General features: G+C 41.1%; 1 protein-coding gene across 1 annotated transcript in view; it reads right to left on the minus strand.

Annotated features, from left to right (window-relative positions):
• adad1 (adenosine deaminase domain containing 1 (testis-specific)) overlaps positions 1-18,480 on the minus strand; it is a 63,468-nt gene that overhangs the window by 17,742 nt on the left and 27,246 nt on the right. Inside the window, exons 5-7 of the mRNA XM_078231865.1 lie at positions 17,942-18,068; positions 7,620-7,787; positions 5,765-5,997 (exon numbers count right to left, since the gene is read on the minus strand). Of these exons, the coding sequence (XP_078087991.1) occupies positions 5,765-5,997; positions 7,620-7,787; positions 17,942-18,068 (528 nt within the window). The remainder of the gene's footprint in view (positions 1-5,764; positions 5,998-7,619; positions 7,788-17,941; positions 18,069-18,480) is intronic.

Here is an 18,480-nt window from a genome sequence, read left to right on the forward strand (position 1 = left end):
TAAAGACACCATGAACTGAAACTTGCCTCCTTTTCACTAGAGTTTCTAAGTCCCGAGAAACATATGCTGGAGGCACTGAATCTCAAGGGTCGTTCAATTCATCTCAAAAGCCTTGTTTTTGCACATGATAGTGAGTTTAAATGGAACAGTGAATGTTGGCCCGCCTGTGCTAATGATTGTGCCAACTCCAGCAAGTTACATTCATACAGCCAAATGTACCAGCCTTAAATTTGAAGTGTGCGGATTGGAGCCAGGTTGCTCCATTTCTCTATCCCTGAGGATTGGAAAACTTTCGATGTAACACCCTTATTTAAAAGGGGAGGCAGACACAAACAAGTAACTATAGGTCAGTTAGCTTATCAGTCATGGGGAAGATGTTAGGACTCATTATAAAGGACGTAATAGCATAGCGTTTAGAAATACATAATATAAATCGAGAGTCGGCATGGCTTCACGGAGGGGAAAATCGTGCCTGATAAATTTATTAGAATTCTTTGAGATGGTAATGAACAATATAGATAAAGGGGAACCTGCAGATGTAATTAGTACAGGTGAAGGCCATTCAGCCTGTCAAGCCTGCTCCACCATTTAATATGATCATGGCTGATCAGACACTTCAATGCCTTTTACACCCACTATCCCCCATAACCTTTTATGTTATTGTTAATTAGAAATCTATTCATTTCTGCTTTAATCATAGACGATCACTGAGCTTCCGCAGACCTCTAGCGTAGAGAACTCCAAAGATTCATCAGCCTCTACATAAATAAATTGCTCGTCCCAGTCCTGAGTGGCACCCCCTTTTTTTGAAATTGTGCCTCCTGGTTCTAGGCCTCCAACCAATGGAAACATCTTACCTTTGATTTGATTTATTATTGTCACATGTATTAACATAGTGAAAAGTATTGTCTCTTGCGCGCTATACAGACAAAACATACCGTTCATAGAGAAGGAAACGAGAGAGTGCAGAATGTAGCGTTACAGTCATAGCTAGGGTGTAGAGAAAGATCAACTTAATGCAAGGTAAATCCATTCAAAAGTCTGGCAGCACAGGGAAGAAGCTGTTCTCGAGTCGGTTGGTACGTGACCTCAGACTTTTGTATCTTTTTCCCAATGGTAGAAGGTAGAAGAGAGAATGTCCGGGGTGCGTGGGGTCCTTAATTATGCTGGCTGCTTTGTCGAGGCAGCGGGAAGTGTAGACAGAGTCAATGATGGAAGGCTGGTTTGCGTGATGGATTGGGCTACATTCACAGCCTTTTGTAGTTCCTTGCGGTCTTGGGCAGAGCAGGAGCCATACCAAGCTGTGATACAACCCGAAAGAGTGCTTTCTATGGTGCATCTATAAAAGTTGGTGAGAGTCGTAGCTGACATACCAAATTTCCTTAGTCTTCTGAGAAAGTAAAGGCATTGGTGGGCTTCCTTAACTATAGTGTCATCATGGGAGGACGAGGACAGGTTGTTGGTGATCTGGACACCTAAAAACTTGAAGCTCTTGACCCTTTCTACTTCATCCCCATTGATGTAGACAGGGGCATGTTCTCCTTTACATTTCCTGAAGTCGATGACAATCTCCTTCGCTTTGTTGACATTGAGGGAGAGATTATTGTTGCCACACCAGTTTCTCTATCTCATTCCTGTACTCTGTCTCATCATTGTTTGAGATCTGGCACACTATGGTGGTGTCGTCAGCAAACTTGAAAAGTGAATTGGAGGGGGATTTGACCTGCATCTACCCTGTCGATTCCTTCAAGTCCTTTGTAGGTTTCAATGACATCACCTCTCATTTTTCGAAACTCAGACCCCAGTTTGCCCGATCTCTCTTCATAAGATATAGACGGAATGGTCAAATGGGCAGATAAGTAGCAGATGGAATTTAACCCTGAAAAGTGAGAGGTGATACACTTTGGAAGGAGCAATGTGACAACGAAGTATTCAATGAATAACATGACACTAGGAAGTTCTGTGGAACAAAGGGACCTTGACGTGTTTGTCCATAGGTCTCTGAAGGCTGAAGGGCATGTTAATTGGGTGGTGAAAAAGGCATATAGGATACTTGCCTTTATCAATCAAGGTATAGATTACAAATGCAGGGAAGTCATGTTGGAGTTGTATAGTACTGTGCGCAGTTCTTGTCACCACATTATAGGAAGGATGCGATTGCACTAGAGGGGGTGCAGTGGAGATTCACCTGGATGCTGCTTGGGATGGAACATTCAAGTTATGAAGAGACATTGGGTTGTTTTCGTTGGAGCAGAGAAGACTAAAAGGGGCGACCTGATCAAGGTGTACAAGATTATAAGGGACATGGACAGAGTGTATAAGGACCAGCTGTTCCCCTTAGTTGAAGGGTCAGTCACAAGGGGACATAGGTTCAATGTGAGGGGCAGGAGGTTTAAGGGGATGAGAGGTTGGTGACAGTCTGGAATGCGCTGCCTGGAAGGGTGGTACAGACAGAATGCCTCACAAGCTTTAAAAAATACCTGGATAAGCACTTGCCATGTCAAAACATTCAAGGTTATGGGCCAAATGCTGGTAGATGGGATTAGCTGGGAGTTCAGGACTTTCTCACGTGTCATGCTATGGGCTAAAGAGCCTCTTCTACGCTGTATGATTCTATGATTCTAAGACAGACTCGCCATTCCGGAAACAAGTCTGGTGAACCTTCGTTACACCCTCACTATGGCAATAATATCCTTTTCGAGGTAAGGGTACCAAAAATGCACACACAACTCCACGTGTGGTCGAACAAAGCTTCTACACAACTGAAGCATGATTTCACTACTCAAAGCGTCTTGCAATAAAGGCTAACATTCCATTAGTCTTCCTAATAACTTGCTGCACCTGCATGCTAACCTTTAGTGACTTATGGTCAAAGATACCCTTTGTACATCTACACTTTATAATTTCTTACCATTAGAAAATGCTCTGCACATACATTATTCCTTCTACCAAAATGGATTACCCCACATTTTTCCACTTAATATTCCATCTGTCATGTTCTTGCCCACTCAAGTTTGTCCAAATCCTCTTGTAGCCACTTCACATCTTCCTCACAAATTCACACCTAGCTTTTATCATCTGCAAACTTGGAAATATTAAATTTGGTCCCCACATCCAAATAATTGATATAGCTAGAGCCCAAATACAGAACCTTGTGGTACCCTACTAGCCACAGCCTGCCAATGTAAGAATGACCCGAATTACTACTGTTTTCTGCCTCTTAGCTAATCCTCAATTGATGACAGTATGTTGCCTCCTATCCCATGTGCTTATATTTTGCCAATTAACTTCCTGTGGGGGACTTTATCAAAAGCCTTCCGAAAGTCCGAATATGTTATATCCATTGGCTCTCCTTTATCAATTTTGTTAGCAACATCTTCAAAGAAAACACCAACATTGGTAAGCCAACACTTGGAATAGTGTGTACAGTTCTGGTTACACTATTATAGAAAGGATATTATTAAACTAGAAGGAGTGCAGAAAAGCTACCAGGACTTGATGGTTTGAGTTATAAGGAGTTATAAGGAGAGGCTGGATAGACTGGGACTTTTTTCTCTGGAGCGTAGAAGGCTGAGGGGTGATCTTATAGAGGTCTATAAAATAATGAGGGGCATAGATCAGCTAGATAGTCAATATCTTTTCCCAAATGTAGGGGAGTCTAAAACTAGAGGACATAGGTTTACGGTGAGAGGGGAGAGATACAAAAGGATCCAGAGGGGCAATTTTTTCACACAGAGGGTGGCGAGTGTCTGGAACAAGCTGCCAGAGGTAGTAGTAAAGACGGGTACAATTTTGTTGTTTAAAAAGCGTTTAGACAGTTACATGGGTAAGATGGCTATCGAGGGATATGGGCCAAGCGTGGGCAATTGGGACTAGCTTAGTGGTTTAAAAAAAAAGGGCGGCATGGACAATTTGGGCCGAAGGGACTGTTTCCATGCTGTAAACCTCTATGACTCTATGTTAGTCAACACGATTTCCCATTTGTAAATCCACGCTGACTATGCCAATTGTCCAAATGTCTATTTATCACATCCTTTATAATAGATTCCAGCATTTTTCCTACTACCGATGGAAGGCTAACAGGTTTTCTCTCTCCCTTCCTTTTTAAATAGTGCCATGATATTTGCCACCTTTCAATCTAAAAAATTTTGGAAGATGATCACCAACACATCTACCATCTCTACAGCAACCTCTTTCAAACCTCTGGGATGCATGATATCAGGTCCCAGGGACTTATGAGCTTTCAGTCAGATTAATTTCTCCAATATAACTTTCTTACTTATATTAATTTCCTTCAACTCTGCATTCTCCCTAATCCCTTGAATTTTTACATCTTGGAGATTTACTGCATCTTCCTTAGTGAAAACAGACTCAAAGAAATCACTTAGTTTCTCTGCCATTTCTCTATTCCCTATTATGAATTCTTCTGACTCTGCCTGGAATGGACCCATATGCATCTTAGCCAAACACTTCCTTCTTACATACCTATAGAAGCTTTTACACTCAGCTTTTATGTTTTTTGCTAGACTGCGTTCATATTCTGTTCTCCCTTTCTTTATCAGTTTGTTGGCCTTCCTTTGGTGTATTCTAAAAACCTTCCAATCTTCAGGTTTACTACTATTTCTATCGACTTAATAAGTCTTTTCTTTTAATCCTATACATCCTGAACTTCCTTTGGTCAGCCATGGTTAACTGGCATTTTGGGTTTTTGCACTTTGAAGAAATGTATAGGTGCTGTAAGCTATGTAATAATTCTTTGAAGACTATCTGTGACCTATGCACACTCATCCTCTAATGTATTTTTCCCAATCCATCTCAGCCGATTTGTCCCTCATGTCTTCATGGTTTTATTTATTCAACTTTAACACCTTGGCTTCAATTTGAACTTTCTCACTTTCAAACTGAACTCAATGAATTTATTCTGTGCTTACATGAATTAGTGTATAACAGTGACTCATTGTAAACTACTTTCTGAAAAATAAGTAGGATGCCCCACTATAATCTTCCTTTGTTTCAGAAGACAGAATATAGTATCCTACCAGATTGATAAGTACAAGGTAAACAGCTTGTTTAGATTTATTTGCACTTAAATGCATGTGAAGTAAAACAACATGACAAGATACTAATGCAGTACAAACTGTCCTGACCATTCAAAATTCTTGTCACTTTTCTTCAGCAAACTCTTGGTGCTGTACACCGGAAACATCCAAACTCATCCTGGGCTGGGATTCTCCAGTGCCACTGCAGTGAATGGAGCGGTGCGGGAACGAAGAAGATTGGATGTCTCACGGTTTATTTATTTGGCCTTAGATTTTCAATTTTAGGCACCTTGTCATCTATTTCATCTAACCTTTACAAAACCCCAAAATGATTTCTAGGTTAGAAGGTTGTCCTCTCTTTGATGCAAATAAAAGCCCTTAAGATTTGTCCTCATAAAATACATATCATGGCAAAGTAATGCATTAAGAGTTCAGCAAGCAAAGTTGTTTCAGGTGCTATTGCAAGTTATACCTGAAGCAACTTCTACCCGATTTCATCAGGAATTGGAAATAACAGAAGCTCGAGTAGAACAAGCTTGACAGGAGTCACCTTCAGTGACCAATGTGAGTGAAGTTTATAAAAGGATCACAAAATACCATCTTTTGACAAGCTGCAAAATTTTTAATAAGTGCAAAAATTTTCAAAATGTATCAAGTTCTTTAATAATGAAAGCTAAATGCAGTACATTTTAGCAGAATACCAAGTGTTGAAATATCACACTCACCGATAAGAATGCTGTTGATGTAGATGGGTTCAATGAAGTGACTCAGTAGAGCTCCCTGAACTCCAAGCACTTCCCAACGAGTAAGCTTATCACTGGCGGACATACTGCACACTTTACTACTGGTTACTTCAGGACTGCAATGACTAATTGCGTACACTTTTCCATCCAAAATAACATGAAGTTCCATTTCTTTGTTAGTGTGAAAGGTAGATATTGAGTGAGGAGCCAAATGCCTATGTAAGGAAAGTTACACATTTCCTTTACAATTAAAGTGCAAATAGTGGAAATTACAGCAGGTCACTTAGCAACTATAAAACAAATAGAAAAGTTAACTTTTTGAGCTTAAGCTTTTGTCATAACTAAAAAATAAGCTGATCCCTTCGTGGGATTGAGAGCAGAACAAACAACAAATACTCAAAACACAGGAAGGAACTTGAGGATTTGAATACCTGCAATTGGCTACATGGAAAAGCAGGAAACCATTAGATAATATAAGCTTGCCTTAATTTACATTGTAATTTAACGTTTGATTCTTCAAAGTACATTAGTGGGTGAGTCCCAATCAGCCATTAGAAGTCAGAAACCAGCCCTAAAATATTAATCTATTTTCTGCATGTGCATGCTGACAGTTTTGCTATGCATTTGCAGAAATCTGTTAGATTTCACTTGAAATAATTTGTTTTGGGTGTAAACATAAAGCTAGAAAGTTTTACTTTTAGAAAGATTTGCTGAAATATTTTGTAATAAGAGTTCACATGATGCATACATCCAAGGCTCGGTGAGATTTACTTCTAGAGATGCTTGTGTTATATATTTTACTTGGGTATAGGATCACTGGCCACTCCTGAAAAATTACGTTGAACTCCAATGTCCAAGAGTAATCATCTGTCAAAGAACTATGGGGTGGGGTTCAAGAAGCAAGCTTAATAATAAAGCCAAGATCATTAAAAAATGTTTGGCACCTGCATCACCTCCCTAGAAACTTTGGAATTGAGACTTCCTGACTCCTCCACCACTGGCAGCCAGAAGAACCCAATTTTCAACAAGCCTCTTTCTTACCATCTTACTGATAATGGTGGACACAGCTGTAATATAAAGTTAAAACAAAACAGCTAGCTGAGCTCAATGATGCAAGGTAGAAGGCCCTTAGTGTTGAAAGGATTAAATATGTAATTTTAAGTTATTTTTAGTGTTATTCATTAGCAGCAGGAATTGTGCACAATGAAGGAAAGTTGATCATCAGTAAACTACCCATAATCAACTGATCAATGCAAACTTCAGTCAACGGAAAACAAAGTGGCGAACATTTAAGTTTATGTAGCTCAATCTAGGAGTAGGAAGCATAGAGCTAATACTAGCGACACCAATAACTGCTCATTTAATAATGGAAATCCTTTTGTGTTGCGGCCCAAATAAATGACAGATTAGTGATCAGGAACATACCAAGTATAAACAGCAAGTTTAACTTGTATATAGATGATTTGTGTACTGAATGGGGTTTGTAATTTGCTAATCAGGTTTGCAAACGTTATATTATGAAATAATTTTCTAATGTTGACGTTGCTGATTAAGTACAGAGAATGTAAAATATTCAGCACACACACACACATATATATATAAAAACTTTCTTTCGAAACCTATGTTCATTGGACATGCTATAGTTAAAAACAAGCAAACATAATCGCCTTCCGGTATTTTATGAAAATGGCCCTCAAACAAGTCACCATTTGGGAATGTAATCTTCAACAAAATATATGAGTACCATTCCTATAAAATAAGAAATATCTTACAGATACAAATCTACACCATTTCAGGAATAGACTATTTCAAAACATTGTTCTACTTGCTGACTTACAATTGTTTAATCTGTGCAGCTCCTTTTGGCAGTTGATTCAGATAAAGGTGAAAGTTAGTACGATCCTTTACAGTAAGAACTTTTCTTCCAGATTCAATGCAAAAAATAGACTGGCTCACCACATCAGAATTTTTGTTGTAGAACATAAGAAGATGTCTGTAAAGATACCTGGAATGTACAGGGGTGCACATGAAATACTTGTTTTGTAATTTACATCATTTTTCACTGATGTAACATAACCTTCAATATAATAAATTTTTTCTGTACTTTGCTCTAAATAAGAAAACGTGAAAATGAATGCATCATCAATAGACACATTGGATATTGTCTTAACAATAAAGCATTGAGGAGAAAACCCAGTGTGCTGAGAAATCAGAATAAGGGATTTTATTAATATTTACATCATGTGAATAGGAATATGATTTACCTTCCAGATTCTCTTCCGAGAAGCATATTTTACACGTCTGGAATGTACCAATACTGGGCCATCGGTGTACGGAGGAAGCAACATAAAGGAAGTTTGTATCTAACACAGGTATTTCCCCATGTGACCAACCATATTCCTACACAGTGCAGAAGGAAGAAGCTTACTTTGGGATGGTAAAGCAGAATACTGCAGATGTTGGAAATCTGAACTAGGAACAGAAATACTGATACACTGAGCAAGTCAGGCAGCAACTGTAGAGAGAGGAACAGAGTTAATGCTTCAGGTTGATGATCTTTCATCAGAACTGGGAAAAATTACAAGGGGCAACTGGAAGGACAAAATGAAGGTCTATGCCAGTGTGGAAGACAGGGGAGATTAAATTTAGTCCTACAAGACCAAAGGCAATGGTGTGGGCAGGAAAAGAAGCAAAAAAGTGCCCAGAGCAGATGTGTTTCTATAAGCAAAAATAAAACCACAAAAAAGGGGGAAAAAAGTTAAGGGGCTAGGGTGGGAATGAAAGAGACATAGAGTTTACAGTCTGAATTTGTTGAATTCAATATCAAGTTCAGAAGGTTGGGGAAGTGCCTAACTGCAAAAAGATGTGCAATTCCTTATGCTTATGTTGAGCTTCCCTGGGACAGCACAGAGGCCAAGGTAATGAGACTCCAGCTTGGAAAGCTAGGTGGAGAATCAAAATGTCAGGTCAATGGAAGCTCAAGATCGTGCCTGCAGATTGAATGGAGGTGTTGTGTAATGCAGTCTCCCAATTCTTTGTTGTAAGCTTCAAGTAGAGTTGTCTAGATGAGTGCAACTCCAACAACACTCAAAAAATTCAACATCATCCAGAGCAAAGCAACCTGCTTGACTGGCATTCCATCCATTCTGTTCATCACCAATGCACATTGGCAGCACTATGCCTCATCTACAAGATGCACTGCAGTAACTCATCAAGGGTCCTTACAGAGCACCTTCTAAACCCATGACGCCTACCAACCAGAAGGGCAGGGTAGCAGATGCATGGGAACACCACCACCTGAGGTTCCCCTCTAAGGCACTCACCATCCTGACTTGGAAATAAATTATTGTTCATTCACTGTCGTTGGGTCAAAATCCTGGAACTCCTTCCCAAACAGCACTGCAGGTGTACCTACATCACTTGGGCTGGTGGCTCAGCTGAGCAAGGCACCAATTCAAGGGCAAATAGGTGTGGACAATAAAAATGTTGGTCTAGCCAGTGATGCCCATGTCCCATGAAAGAATTTACTGCCCCCAGAACAGTGGACAACACTATAGTCTTTAATTTTATCATAAAAATGTGCCAAGATTTCAGAAGAGATGAAAAATTGTTTAATTATTTCATAGAATCCCTAGTGCCATTTGGCCCATCGAGCCTGCACTGGCATCAATCCCACCCAGTCCCTCTCCCCGTAACCTACTAATCCCCCTGACACTAAGGGGCAATTTAGCATGGCCAATCAATCTAACCTGTATACCTTTGCATGGGTTTCCTCCTAGTGCTTTGGTTTCGTCCCACACTCCAGACACTGGAAAATGTGCAAACCCCACCCAAGACTGGAATTGAATCCAGGTCCTTGACGCTGTGATGCAGCAATGCTGACCACTGTGCTACCATGCCGCCCATTTTTGTTGGCAAATTCCAGTACTACCGTTGACCCCATCTCAAAAGTTTTACCTTGACCTACCCATTGACCTCTGCTATATTCGGACGAAATTTGCCAACTTGGTTCACCGTCCCAAGGAATCTTCGAAGTATAGGTGCAGAAATTCTCTAATAACATTCGTTTTCTATGTGGATCACTGTGATTCCAGTCACCTAGAACTTCAGCAAGCAGTGGGATATCCACTGCTTGCTGAAGTCCAGGTCTGAGGCGTTCAAGTCAAGTGACACTGACCTATACAAGAAAGTCAGATATGATCTAAGGCGATCTATCAAAGATGCCAAAAGACAGTACCGGACCAACCTAGAGTCCCAGGCTAGCTACACTAGCCCCCGCCGGCAATGGCAAGGTCTGCAAGACATAACAGGCTACAAGATGAAGGCATGTAAAATCGCCGGCTCCAACGCATCCCTCCCTGATGAGCTCAATGTATTCTATGCCTGTTTTGAGCAAGAGGTCAGCGAGAGCATGCCCTCCACCCTGGAAGAACCTGTATCTGGGGGTCACCATTGCAAATGTCAGAGCAGCTTTCTTGAAGGTCAACCCATGGAAAGCGACTGGCCCAGATGGGGTACCCGGACATGCACTCAGATCCTGCGCGGATCAGCTGGCGGGGGTATTCAGAGACATCTTCAACCTCTCTTCACAACAATCTGAGGTTTCTATCTGCTTCAAGAAGATGACCATCATCCCGGTACCTAAGAAAAACCAAGCAGCCTGCCTTAATGACTATTGGCTGGTGGCTCTGACATCCAGCATCATCATGAAGTGCTTCGAAAGATTAGTCATGGCACGCATCAATTCCAGCCTCCCGGACTACCTGGATCCACTACAGTTTGCCTACCGCCGCAATAGGTCCACAGCAGACGCCATTTCCCTGGTCCTGCACTCAATCCTGGAACACCTAGATAACAAGCTCACTGATGTCAGACTCCTATTTATTGACTACAGCTCAGCCTTCAACACTATTATTTCCAGGAAACGCATCTCCAAACTCCGTGGCCTGGGCCTCGGCACTTCCCTCTGCGCCTGGATTCTGAACTTCCTAACTCTCAGACCACAATCAGTAAGGATAGGCAACAACACCTCCTAAACGATCATCCTCAACATCGGTGCCCCGCAAGGCTGTGTTCTCAGCCCCCTACTATACTCCTTATATAGTTATGACTGTGTGGCCAAATTCCCCTCAATTTGATTTTCAGGTTTGCTGACGACACCACCGTAGTGGGTCGGATCTCAAACAATGACGAGACAGAGTACAGGAATGAGATAGAGAATCTGGTGAACTGGTGCGGCAACAATAATCTCTCTCTCAATGTCAACAAAACGAAGGAGATTGTCATCGACTTCAGGAAGCTTAAAGGAGAACATGCCCGTCTACATCAATGGGGACGAAATAGAATGGGTCGAGCGCTTCAACTTTTTAAAAGGCTAGGGAAAACACATCACCCTATGAGCTGATGCTAAACCATTTTGCCTCTTTACACCAAGTCCCTCACCCATGTTTAGACCAAATCAAGGTTGAAATAGAAACAGTGCAGTGACCAGATGTTATCTAACTAGTCAACATGTCAACACAATGGTGTTCAGGCATGGTTACAGTTCCAAATAACCAACAACCTGCCCTGGTCCCCCCATGCCGACACTACGGATGCACCATAGAAAGCATTCTTTCTGGTTGTATCACAGCTTGGCATGGCTCCTGCTCTGCCCAAGACCACAAGGAACTACAAAAGGTCGTGAATGTAGCCCAATCCATCATGCAAACCAGCCTCCCATCAATTGATTCTGTCTACACTTCCGGTTGCCTCGGCAAAGCAGCCAGCATAATTAAGGAACCCACACACCCCGGATATTCTCTCTTCCACCTTCTTCCTTCACGAAAAAAATACAAGAGTTTGAGATCACGTACCAACCGACTCAAGAACAGCTTCTTCCCTGCTGCTGTCAGACTTTTGAATCGACTGACCTTGCATTAAGTTGATCTTTCTCTACACTCGAGCTACGACTGTAACACTACATTCTGCACTCTCTCGTTTCCTTCTCTATGAACGGTATGTTTTGTCTGTATAGTGCACAAGAAACAATACTTTTCACTGTATGTTAATACATGTGACAATAATAAATCAAGTCAAACTGTGATCTAGAAACTTGATCATTGGTTTGGTGAACTCACATTTTTTATTCAGGCCTACATATTCTAAGGGACTTAGGAATGCTCTGAAACTGCAAACATGTGGGTCTCTCATAGGTTGATGCTGTCCATATGGCATATTATTCTTTCTATGCCTTCCAATTTTTCTTTTATTCATTCATGGATGTGGGCATCTTTAGCTGGGCCAGCATTTATCCCTAATTGCCCTTGAACTGGGGCTTCCATCAGCTATTCAGATCGCATGTAAGAGTCAACCACATTGCTGTGAATCTCGAGTCATGCATAGACTGAACCAGGTTAGAATAGAACATAGAACAGTACAGCACAGAACAGGCCCTTCGGCCCACGATGTTGTGCCGAGCTTTATCTGAAACCAAGATCAAGCTATCCCACTCCCTATCATCCTGGTGTGCTCCATGTGCCTATCCAATAACCGCTTAAATGTTCCTAAAGTGTCTGACTCCACTATCACTGCAGGCAGTCCATTCCACACCCCAACCACTCTCTGCGTAAAGAACCTACCTCTGATATCCTTCCTGTATCTCCCACCACAAACCCTATAGTTATGCCCCCTTGTAATAGCTCCATCCACCCGAGGAAATAGTCTTTGAACGTTCACTCTATCTATCCCCTTCATCATTTTATAAACCTCTATTAAGTCTCCCCTCAGCCTCCTCCGCTCCAGAGAGAACAGCCCTAGCTCCCTCAACCTTTCCTCATAAGACCTACCCTCCAAACCAGGCAGCATCCTGGTAAATCTCATCTGCACTTTTTCCAGCGCTTCCACATCTTTCTTATAGTGAGGTGACCAGAACTGCACACAATATTCCAAATGTGGTCTCACCAAGGTCCTGTACAGTTGCAGCATAACCCCACGGCTCTTAAACTCTAACCCCCTGTTAATAAAAGCTAACACACTATAGACCTTCTTCACAGCTCTATCCACTTGAGTGGCAACCTTTAGAGATCTGTGGATATGAACGCCAAGATCTCTCTGTTCCTCCAGTCTTCAGAACTCTACCTCTGACCCTGTAATCCACATTTAAATTAGTCCTACCAAAATGAATCACCTCACATTTATCAGGGTTAAACTCCATTTGCCATTTTTCAGCCCAGCTTTGCATCCTATCTATGTCTCTTTGCAGCCTACAACAGCCCTCCACCTCATCCACTACTCCACCAATCTTGGTGTCATCAGCAAATTTACTGATCCACCCTTCAGCCCCCTCCTCTAAGTTATTAATAAAAATCACAAAGAGCAGAGGACCAAGCACTGATCCCTGCGGCACTCCGCTAGCAACCTGCCTCCAATCCGAAAATTTTCCATCGACCACCACCCTCTGTCTTCGATCAGACAGCCAGTTACCTATCCAATCGGCCAACTTTCCCTCTATCCCACACCTCCTCACTTTCATCATAAGCCGACCATGGGGGACCTTATCAAACGCCTTACTAAAATCCATGTATATGACATCAACTGCCCTACCTTCATCAACACACTGAGTTACCTCCTCAAAAGATTCTATCAAATTTTGAGGCACGACTTGCCCTTCACGAATCCGTGCTGACTATCCCGGATTAATCCACATCTTTCTAAATGGTTGTAAATCCCATCTCTAAGGACCTTTTCCATCAATTTACCAACCACCGAAGTAAGACTAACCGGTCTATAATTACCAGGGTCATTTCTATTCCCTTTCTTAAACAGAGGAACAACATTCGCCATTCTCCAGTCCTCTGCACCATCGCCGTGGACAGCGAGGACCCAAAGATCAAAGCCAAAGGCTCTGCAATCTCATCCCTTGCCTCCCAAAGAATCCTAGGATACATTTCATCAGGCCCAGGGGACTTATCGACCTTCAGTTTATTCAAAACTGCCAGGACATCCTCCCTCCGAACATCTATTTCCTCCAGCCTATTAGCCTGTAACACCTTCTCTTCCTCAAAAACATGGCCCCTCTCCTTGGTGAACACTGAAGAAAAGTATTCATTCATCACCTCGCCTATCTCTCCTGACTCCATACACAAGTTCCCACTACTGTCCTTGACCGGCTCTAACCTCACCCCGGTCATTCTTTTATTCCTCACATAAGAGTAAAAAGCCTTGGGGCTTTCCTTGATCCAACCCGCCAAGGACTTCTCGTGTCCCCTCCTAGCTCTCCTAAGCCCCTTTTTCAGCTCATTCCTTGCTAACTTGTAACCCTCAATTGAGCCATCTGAACCTTGTTTCCTCATCCCTACATAAGCTTCCCTCTTCCTTTTCACAAGACATTCCACCTCTTTCGTGAACCATGGTTCCCTCACTCGGCCATTTCCTCCCTGCCTGACAGGGACATACCTATCAAGGACATCCAGTATTTGTTCCTTGAAAAAGTTCCACTTTTCATTAGTTCCTTTCTCTGACAGTTTCTGTTCCCAACTTATGCCCCCTAATTCTTGCCTAATCGCATCATAATTACCTCTCCCCCAATTGTAAACCTTGCCCTGCCGTGAATGACAGATTTCTTACCCTAAAGGATCCCAGATGGGATTTAACAACAATCGACAATGGTTTCATGGTCATCATTAGAATTTTCCTTCCAGATTTTTATTAAATTCAAACCATCTACCACGGTAAAATTCAGACCTAGATCCCCAGAACATTCCCCTGGGTCTCTGGATTAATAGTCCAATGACAATACAACAATATTAGAGCTGCTTGGTTTTGGAACTGTAACCATGCCTGAACATCATTGTGTTGACATGTTGACTGGTTAGATAACATCTGGTCACTGCACTGTTTCTATTTCAACCTTGATTTTGTCTAAACATGGGTGAGGGACTTTCCTTGGTGTAAAGAGACAAAATGGTTTAGCATCAGCTCATAGGGTGATGTGTTTTCCCTAGCCTTTTAAATAATTTTTGGAATTCATTTTGGAATCATGTGATGTAATTCTCATTCGCAACTTCTTCCACCATACAAATTAATTTCAATTTTAGATAAGCCTTTCTGTTTCGTAGAGGACAGTACAGATTTTAAATAAGAGGTTTAAGGATTGCTCAATCTTATTTTCAGCTTTGCTTAGAGTTGGCTTTAATCGACAAGGATTGCAAAGTTATTTGAGAAATTAACTTCATCTAATCAAATAGGGACCCCTGCTCTTGTATCTAATTTAAACTCAGTGGATGGCCATCCACTTGTGAGTTTAACTGTAAGACTTGTTATCAGTGTCATTTATATCTCTGGAGAAGATTAATTCCTATTCTTGTGGTTCTTTCATTTATGTACGCGGCTCTGCTTTAAGATTTTTGCTTTTTTATAGGTTGTCAGTGGTTTAATGCAAACTGTTTTGAAGTGGCCTATTTTCTCCACAGTTGTGGCATTGTCCCCGTCTCAGCCTCAACTCCACCTTCCTGTCCATTCTCCATAACACTTTCACCTATTAGGAGTTAAAAATCTGTCCATCTCCTCAAATTTACTCAATGTTCGGCCTTCACAGCACTGAGGTAGTGAATTCCACAGACTCACGACCCTTAGAGAAGTAATATTTCTTCATCGCTGCATTAAATCTGCTACCCCTTATCCTAAAACTATGACCTTTCATTCTAGATTGCTCCACAAAAGGAAACATCCTCTCTACATCTACCCTGTCAATCTCCTTTAGCAACTTATACACCTCAATTATATCTCCCCTCGTTCTTCTAAACCAGTGGTTCCCAAAGGGTGCGGCGCGCCACACTGGTGCGGCGAGAGAGGATGGCAAGTGTGGCGGGAAGATTCAAGGACAATCAAAGAAACATTTAAACATGGTTTAAACAAGCATTGTTTTATACTTTCTGGATGTCCCATGATCATATTATAAAGTAGTTGTGTTCTATATTATGAATCAAGCACTGCTAGTTGTTTTTTTTTGTTTTTGAATGCATTTCTTATCAATAAAAAATTTGGTGTGGCGCGAGCAAATTTTTATTCCAAAAGTGCGGCCCAGTGAAAAAAGTTTGGTAACCACTATTCTAAACTATAGAGGGTATAGGCCGAAACTGTTCAATCTCTCTTCATAAGACAAAGCCCTCATCTCCGGAATCAATTTAGTGAACCTCCTCTGAACTGCCTCCAATGCAATTACACCCTCCTCAAGAGGACCAAAACTGTGCACAATACATCTGGTGGGGTCTCATGAATGCCTTGTACAGTTGCAGCAACACCACTTTTATACTCTATTCCTTCAACAATAAAAGCCAAAATTCCATTTGCCTTCCTTATTACCTGCTGTAGTTTTCTGTGATTCATGCTCAAGGGTATCCAGATCCCTCTGCACCAAAATACACTGAAATTTCTCACCATTTGGATAATTAGTTGTCTTTCAATTTTTCTGACTAAAATGGATAACCTCACATTTATCCATGTTAAACTCCATCTGCCAAAATTTGGCCCACTCACCCAACCTATCCATATCATTTATAAATTGCTTATTTCTTTATTGCAACTTATTATCCCACCTATTTTAATGTCATCTGCAAATTTGGCTATAATGCCTTCTATCCCTGCATCCAAGCTATTAATATAGATTGTTTGAGGACCAAACCCTGTGATACCCCACTTGCTACATCTTGCCAACCAGAAAAATTCATTTATCCCGATTCTGCTTTCTGTTGGTTAGCCAGTCCTCTATCCAAGCTAATAAATTAACCCAACCCCATGTGATCATATCTTGTGCAATAACCTTTTGTGAGGCACCTTATCAAATGCCTTCTGGAAGTCCAGATATATTACACCTATAGGATCCCTATTATCCACTTGGCTTGTTACATCTAGCAAATTAGTCAAACACTATTTATGCTTTGTAAAACCATGCTGACTCTGATGGATTGTGTTTTGACTTTCTAAATGTCCTATTATAACTTCCTTAAAATTTTTAAACACAAATAGAGGGTAATGATACTATGTGACTGCATTACCTAATAAGGGGTTTAAAGTTTATTTATTAGTGTCACAAGTAGGCTTACATTAATATTGCAATGAAGTTATTGTGACAATCCCCTAGTCGCCACACTCCAGCACTTGTTTGGGTACACAGAGAATTCAGCATGGCCAATGCACCTAACCAGCACATCTTTCGGACTGTGGAAGGAAACTAGAGTACCTGGAGGAAACCCATGCAGACATGGGGAGAACATGCAAACTCCACACAAGCCAGGAACTGAACATGAGTCTTTGGCGCTGTGAGGCAGTAGTGCTAACGACTGTGCCACCCATTTTAGTGACAATGAAAAAGGTGCCCTGAAAACTCAAAACATAGCCTCCAAAACAAAGGTAGCTCTCAAGAAAATCTTAAGAGCTTACAGGAAAAGAAATTACTCAAAGAAATATGACAAATACCAGGGTCAATGCTTAACATTGAAATAATCTGTGTAACCACTGACACAATTAAATTTCCTTACAATTGCGTTCAATTGTTGATGAACCAAACGAATTATTCTAAACGCTTTCCACTTACTGAATAAAAAAATACAAATTTCAAATTAAAAGAATGCGTTATATTTATATAATTTTTCCTGAAATCCGAATGCTCAAAATATTGTGCAGCCAATTAAGTACTATTTTTGAAGTGTAATCACTGATAATATAGGAAATGTAGCAGCAAATTTCTGTTGCTATTTGCACGAACGAGCTGTACAACGTATGATCAGTGTCTCTTTAGTGATGTTGGTTGAGGGATAAATATTAGTCAGGGCATCAGGAGAGAATGATCTGCTTTATCAAAAATACTGCCATGGGATCTTTTAAGTCAAGTTAAGCAGGCTGATCAGCCATGGTTTGGGGTCTCCTTATCTCCAACCATGTAGTAACCTCTCACTATTGCACTCAAGCATCAACCTTCTGAAATGGGACTGCAGGTTGTGACAGATGTTATGTAGATGAAAGCCAGTCTCATGTAAATATCACGTGAGGCAGCAGGCGGACTCTGTTTTACGACTTACATTGTAGCCATTCAATGCTAAAAAGCTTTTCTTCAGCTTCTGTACAAATAAAGTCGCGTACACCAAATAACAACTTTCAGAGTTTAAAATATTATATTACCTCAATAGTGAGCGTCTTGCAGTAACTACAGCATGGGAATCATGCACGATTCGGCCTTCAGAAAATAATGGATCGTTGCAGTTCATCTCTCCCGTTCCAACTGCAACAACTTCATAAGGCTGTCCATCTAAATTTGAAAACTTAAATTTAAATTCTGAATGGAAAATTAGTTGCGTAGATTATGCAGCACAAACAGGCCATTGAATCCAAAAGGTCTTTGACTAAGCGTATGCCTCATTCAGGCTTCCTCCTATCATATCTGCATAACATATTCCTTTCTTCCTTAGGTCAATTACTTTCTGCTTAAATGCATCTATGCTATTCACCTCAGCTACTCCTTTGGATAGCAAGTTCTCCATTCCAACTATTCTTCAGTTAGAGGTTTCTCCTGGCTTTCCTACTGGATATATTGGTTATTATATTGTACGTGCCCTTGGCTTTGGTCTCCCCCCACAAGTTGAAACATCGTTTCTACATTTGCCCTATAAAAATGGTAGAATAATAGTATTGTAACTAATAATCCAGAGATGCAGGGTAAT

Source organism: Mustelus asterias, chromosome 1, assembly GCF_964213995.1.
Source record: "Mustelus asterias chromosome 1, sMusAst1.hap1.1, whole genome shotgun sequence".
NCBI classification, from domain to species: Eukaryota; Metazoa; Chordata; class Chondrichthyes; order Carcharhiniformes; family Triakidae; genus Mustelus; species Mustelus asterias.